Raw genomic sequence first — 6,831 nt, 5'->3', positions numbered from 1 at the left:
ACCTCACCACCAACCAATCAGAAGAATGTCCATGAGCTGATCATGAACCTCACCACCCCCCCTCCCTCACCCTGTCTTTAAAAACCTTTCCCTGAAAACCACTGGGGAGTTTGGGTCTTTTGAGCATGTGCAGCCTGGACTCCTTGCTTGGCACCTGCAATAAATGCTGCACTTTCCTTCACCACAACCCAGTGTCAGTAGATTGGCTTTACTGTGTGCAGGCGAGTGGACCCAAGTTTGGTTTGGTAACAGTACCAGAATATGACCCTAAAACTAAGCCAACTCCAAGACTCAGTGAGATCACACTGGATGGGTCATGTGCTAAGGCCATGTGTAATTTTGGTAATATTTAAGGGGTAATAATAGATATGCTTATTTTAAATTGTACCTAAAACTTATGAATCATGGCTCTTACTCATATCCAGTATAAGGAATATATACAAATCTTACAGTAGTTTAAGTGAAATAATGTGAGTGCTTTATCAGCAAAATTTCAGAAAATTGAAAAAGCATTCTTCTTCCCCCTTTTTTCATATACACACATGCACAGACAGGGGGCATCTACAGAGGCAGCTGACTCCAGTATAATGACAACAATAGTAGCTACCATTTCCCGAGGGCTTACTGTGTGCCCAGCATGATGCTGAGAACTTTAAAGAAATCATCTCATTTAATCCTGAAATAGCTGTCATACCTCCCCCACTTTTTACAGACAAGGCAATTGAAGGTATGAAATTGTAAGAGGTGAAGCTGGGCTTTGAACCCAGGCATCAGGACGTGGGGCACTTGCACTCCAGCCACTGCATTTACTGCTTCCCAGCGGCCCCCTTGGGTCCCTGCCCTTCTCTGCACCTTGGTTCAGAGGCTTCTCATACATGGAAGACGGCTCACCTGGCCTTCTGGAATCTTGATTTCCTTATTTGTAAAATGGGGGAGGGTGGCCTGGGTGACACATTTTGAGCAGTGAATTGTATTTAGCAATTGAAGTCAGATGGCTTCCAATAAAGCTGATAGTGTAGATGGTCCCTGAATTATTTTCAGCTTGGACATTCTAGGAGCCTTTGTCCTCATCACTCATTCCAACATTTCTCACTCTCTTGCCGTGCCTTTGATCTAGCCTGAATCCCCATTGCGTGTGAACTCATCCATTTTTACATGGAAATTCATCTCTCGGCTGCAGAGAGATGAAGTCTGCCTGTGCGTGCGTGTGTCTGGGTGGACTTGTGGCTTGAGGGTATGTGAGGGATCTAAATGAGCAGATAGAGCTGCTGAAGATTAAAAGTGCAAATGTGAAGCTGGAGACGGACACGTGACGGGGGAGGGACGTTCAGGCCGAGCGCAATCAGGCACAGCTGGCAGACGGCCACGCTCACGCGGGGATGGGAGTCCGTCTCCGGAACCGGGCCGACCTGAGGCTGGGGTGGCCGTCAGGGCGCATCAGCAGTCACTGCTCCCACGCTCAGCTGGCGCCCAAGGCCCTCTCCCCACCCCCTGCCAGAGCTGAGACCAGAGAGCTGCCAGAGAAATGGGATCCCGGCCTCAGGGCCAAATCAGACCAAAGGGCAGACTGGCTCCAGGGAGAACCCATTCTTCATTTCGCCTTTTTGAAATGGAGATCAAATTTGAGGTCTTGTTAAAATAGAAGGTCATCCAGCAGGCTTCAGATCACAGAAGCCCAGCTCTTCACTGGAACATGGCAGCAGCAACAGGAGTGGTAGCTGTCCCCTGTGGGTCCTTCTGTGACCCACACCTCCTTTCCAGGGCACTCAGGGCTTGGGCTTGAGGGAAAAAGAACTATCAATATCCTGATGAGTGGGTGCTGGAGGCACAGTCCTTGGAATCGATAGGTTTTCTTGATTCTAAACTGAGGTCAAATAGCAAGTGACAGGGAGCATCTGTTTGGGGAGGGGACTTTGGGGCATTGATCCCAGCACCTATGGCCCTTCCTGCATAGGGCTCCCAGCCCACTGCACACTGGGTCCTGCTGGTGTAAATGCAGCCCGGCCCTAGGTCTTGGAAGGCCCCAGGTCTTGGAAGGCCCCAGTCACACTGCTGCTGGCAAGGAGCACTGTCGAGCTGCGGTGATCTCTGCTCAGAACCCCACCCTGCCCAGGCCTGGGGCTTTCAGACCTCCCTGCCTCCGAGGTAGTATAAGAAGGCAGGTCGGCAGCCGAGTCTTGAGGGATCCTCATGTTTGCCATCAGGCGTAGGAGGGAGAGAAAAGCAAACATAAGGGCCACACAGCTGCCTGCCTTGAGATGAGTACCTAGGAGGATGAGCAGGTTGGTGAGGGTGGAAGGGGGCAGATAATGTGATCACGGTAATTTCAGGCTTCAAAATCATAGTCACTCTTAAGGAAATGCCTCCTCTTTTCCAGTCACCTGTGCCAGGCACTGCATATATGTTATATCCAAACCCAAGAACTCTGTAAGTAGGGACCGTTCCTCCCATTTTACAGAGAGGAAACTGAGGTTTGGAGAAACTAGATAATTTTCCTTCAAACCACGTTGAGTAAGTGGAGGTGTGTTTTTAACGTAGAAGGTGTTAAAATCCAGGCTGGGGTTAAATTCTGACTCCCTAACCTACCTGCTAGGTGATCCTGGGTAAGAAGTACTTACTGTCTTCACATTTTAGTTTCTTTACCCATAAAGTGGAGCTAATGCCCACCTCACTGGGTCTTCGTGAGGCTTATATGGGCTGGATCTTCAGGCACTTGTTACGGTGCCTGGTGCAGAGCAGGCTGGCCGGTCGCCGCCCAGGAGGACCAAGAGCCTCTTGCCTTGGGAAAGGGAGTGACTTGTAAATGTTTTCCTCACCTCCAAATACTCTCTCCGCTTACTGGGCCCTCTGAAGAGCCCGTATTTTCAAGGCATTTAGAAAATGAGAACTTTTGCTGAAAAAAATCATGGAGGAGTAAACGTCACCTGGCCTCAGGATACTTCAGGTGGTACTCTCTTCCTTCGGGTCTCCAAGCCAGGAAGGTCTTGTCCCAACAGATCCTCAGGAAAGTGCCTACAATAGCATGTCCTACACTTTCCTATCATTTCCTCCCAGTATCTAACCTCAATCCTGCCTTGCTGCCCTGTAGAAGAGCCGGTGTCACCTAATCTAGGACAGGTGTTCACCATCCGTGACCTGACACCTCTGCTGTAGCTTCAGGATGGTTATTAAGTTCCATCTCGGTCACATCTCTTTAGGATGGACAATCCCACTGCCCGTGGAACCAACAGACTGCCTTCTCGGAATAAGCCACGATCCTGAGGGTGGTTAGGACAGTGCCAGGGGCTCCAGTCACGAGGAGAGGAGCCCCTTCTTCAACACGTAGGTAGTTTCTTCCGGGCTGCCTGGGAGCCCAGTATGGTAGCACGTGTTAGAGGTGACGAGGCTAGGGCGGGTTGGCTCCGCAGGGAGACGGAGACACCGGTGTGTAAAACATCTCTCTCCACCTGCAAGAGGAGGGCGATCCTCAGGTGCAGCCAGACCCTCCTCCAAAGCAGAGGGATGGCTGTGCTTGGCAGGCTCTCTGAGGCAAAGATAATAATATAATTTGACTTTCCGCACTCTTCGGGGAAGAGATTACACTTATAATAGCCATTTTCATGAGCCGGGGAGGAGGAGTGCAGCCAAAGAGAGGGAGTAGGAGGGGTCTGAACTTCAAATCGGAGGAGACAAGCCTGCTGGTTATGTACACAGGCAGGCTTTTCCATTTCTAAAGCTCCACTGAATTCTCTCCAAAACCAGCAAATTTTGCAGCCTCTAATTTTCTTCTCTGTGTTCTATTTAGCACCAAGCCATCTCCCTCTGCAATTCAGTAGCCTCTTGAAGTGTGTTTGTTTGCATGATGGGACTGAGTGGGCAAGTCCCAGCCTCTCTAATGTGGCCTGTCACTTGCCTGCCACCCAGGGACAGTAGGGCACCAACACAGAGTACTCCAGTGAGCTTGATCCCAGAGTGAGACTCTCAGGGTTACTGATTTCCTTCCAGCCCCACAAAGTGACAATGATCTCTCTTGGTTTCCAAGGGCTATCTCACTTGCAAAGACCCATTTGTTTGGGTGTGTTGAAAAAAATCTCTCAGGAGGAGGATTTCCTTTCTTACGTGGTCCAAAAACATTCAGTTCTGATTCCTTAAAGGACGTGTGCTTACCTTTTCCCAGCTCCCTTAAATTTAACTCAGATGACATCAAAGTCAACCCCCTCAATCTCAAGATGGAGCCTACAAATCTCTCATATTTGTGTAGCATTTTGCAATTCCTCGTGGCTTTACCTCCAAAACTTCATTCAATCTTCACAGTAATGTTGGAGATAGGTTGGACAGGTACTACTCTAGCTTTTCCAAAAGCAGCAACCAAAGCTCAGAGAGGTTGAGTGTCTTGCCCAAAGTCACACAGCTGCCAGGTAGCAGGGTAAGTAGGACCACAGGCCTTTGGAACTTTGGTCTGGGACACTTGGCATTCACTCTACCATGCAGGTCCCACCTCCTACCCCAAAACAGTCAAGTGATGGTACTGAGAAGTGGAAGAGTGGTGGCACTTATTGGACTTTTTGCTTAGGGACTTGGGGTCCAAAGGTGACCCTGTCAGTTTCAGAGTGGACTGAGGGCAACTGTAAGGGAGCAGTGCCTTTTGGGGATGAGGTGGGAGAGCAAGGTGGGTTAGAGAAATAGATTATGTCTGGATTTGTGAGAGTTCAGGAGAGAAACAGATTCCCCCCCACCCCACCCCGCTCTGGCACTGGGAGCAGAAGACAATTTAAGGGAAGGGGGCGTCACAGCATCCTTGCACGGGGCGGAGGAAGGCAGCGGGTGGTGCTTCCAGGACTGACTCCCCTGGACCTGACAGAACTCCCTGCTGGGGAGCCACACCCACCACTCAACCCACTGAATTCAAGACCGTGCGCCACAGCCAGGCCTGAGGCCATGCAGACGCCGCTGCAGCTGTGTCTTGGCACTTCAGAGCTGGAAAACAGAGGCCAAAACGCCACTCCTGAAAAACCTGATGGTTCTAGCGTGTTGCCAGCAGAAAACAGCAAGAGGGGCAGGTGGGGTGTTAGGCAGAATCCAGTTCCTATCTAGAACCGCTGCTTACCAGAGAGTCTGGGAAAGTCTTGTGACCAGTGAAAACCAACAGGCGAGCACTCTGAAGATCAGTATTCAGGTCTGGAGTGGATATTCAGAAAGTCTTTATTGGCACAGGAACGAGCCAGAGCTCACACGGACGCCACGTCTCTCAAGAATTGTCCATGTACTTCATGGTAGAGCTGAGAATCTCCATCCCGTGAAGCTCTCTCAGTAGAGCAGCAAACCTGTCATAATCAGAACACAAACTCCAGGACATAAATGCCAGGGTGCAGACACCTGGCCCCCAGAGGCATTCCCCCCCAGGCAGAAGCCGGCTGGGAAGGCAGGACAGGGCAGCTGCTGTTGCCCTGGGGAGCCCTAAAGATCAAAGCGCGGAGACCCTCAGGAGGCCCACAAAACACGGCAACACTCGCCGTGTGAGTGGCAGATGTGACAGGGACCTGCGGGACCTGCTCTCGGGAGCTCCCCAGCAGGTTGCCACAGCGAGCCCATCCTAGCTGATGTGCTTTGCTTTCTGCAGAAGAAAGATTTTATCCATTCCTTCCATTTGAACAATCAGACGGAACTCGAAAAGACCGTAGACGTCATCCAGGCCCACCCTCTCATTCTCCAGAGGAGGGGTGGGAGGGGGAGGCTGTGCGAGAAGGAAGCAGGCAGGCCAGAGGCCCTCCCCACCATGGAAGGCACCCCTCCTGGGCCAGGGCACCACGCTCAGCCACAGGTGGGCACCTTCTAGGAACACGAGGACCAGGCGTTCCAGCGCCTCAGATCGGGGCAGAGCGGGACGGAAGCCTGAGCTGAGAGAGGCACGATACCCAGGTCAAGCGCAGGCTCCTGTCCGAGCTTGTTGGGTGGCCTTAATCATGCCGCTCCCCAACCTCGTCTGTTTTCTCCAGTGCAAGAGCTTACCCTACAGGACATTCTCCCATACGCTTAGGTCCCAAGCAAAAAAAAAAAAAAAAAAAAAAAATGAAGCGGGGGAGGTCTGTTTCTGGAAAAGCAGAGGAGAGAGAAAGGAGACAGAGAGAAGGGGAGATGGTGTGAGAGGGAGAGGGAGGAGGGGTAGAAAGAGGAGAGGCTGGAGGAGACCGCGGGAATGGAACAGAGAGAAGACGACGGCCGTCGGTGCCCGGAAAGATCCCTGTCCCATAACCGTGTTCCCTCTCCGGCTGCAGCCTGAGCTCTCCCCAGTGCCCTGGGGGTGGGGGGGCTTCCTCCAGAGAAGCAGCTGGGCTCCCTGCCACGCCGTGCACCTGGGCTCGGCCGTGCACAGCTTCCCCAGGGCGATGCCCGCGTTCAGCTGCACGGCCGTCTTCTGCGCGTCGCCGCCCGCGAGCTTCAGCAAGACCGGCACGATGTCCGTGGTCAGCAGGGACGAGGCCACGTGTGGCACCTCCACGCAGTTCCCCAGGCAGAGGGTGGCGTTGCCCACCAGAATCTCATCCTCCGAGCCCAGCAGCTGCATCAGGACGCCGAGCTCTACAGGGTGGAGAACAAGTGGGAGGCTGGCAGTGGAACATGGGGGGCACAGGGAGGTGGCAGCGGATGGACATGTCACCTGCTCGGCAAATCCCTATTGAGTGCTCCGAAGCTCTCTGGCTCCTGGCTGTGTCTCTGAAGGACCTCAGGAGCCCAGGGCAGAGCCTGGCAGGACTCAGTTGTCCCGGGAATGCAGGCTATGCATCGGACAGGTCCATTCTCTCTACATCCCCAATCTGAACCTCTCAGCTCCACCCGACAGCCCCCGCCTGA

The 6,831-nt window shown here is 52.6% G+C and overlaps 1 protein-coding gene across 5 annotated transcripts in view; it reads right to left on the bottom strand.

Annotated features, from left to right (window-relative positions):
• Positions 1-5,177: 5,177 nt before the first annotated feature.
• Positions 5,178-6,831, bottom strand: part of TTC12 (tetratricopeptide repeat domain 12) — a 49,889-nt gene continuing 48,235 nt past the window's right edge. For 3 of the 5 annotated variants that reach the window (XM_057553694.1, XM_057553695.1, XM_057553697.1), the window contains one exon: positions 5,455-6,558. In XM_057553694.1, the coding sequence (XP_057409677.1) occupies positions 5,990-6,558 (569 nt within the window). In that variant the 3' untranslated portion in view covers positions 5,455-5,989. Of the gene's footprint in view, positions 5,304-5,454; positions 6,559-6,831 lie in introns of those variants that run through there. The other 2 variants (XM_057553696.1, XM_007172001.3) reach the window with 1 other exon arrangement.

The sequence above is a fragment of the Balaenoptera acutorostrata genome, chromosome 9 (genome assembly GCF_949987535.1).
Source record: "Balaenoptera acutorostrata chromosome 9, mBalAcu1.1, whole genome shotgun sequence".
In the NCBI taxonomy this organism is placed as follows: domain Eukaryota; kingdom Metazoa; phylum Chordata; class Mammalia; order Artiodactyla; family Balaenopteridae; genus Balaenoptera; species Balaenoptera acutorostrata.
This window is presented reverse-complemented; position numbering and strand designations above follow the sequence as displayed.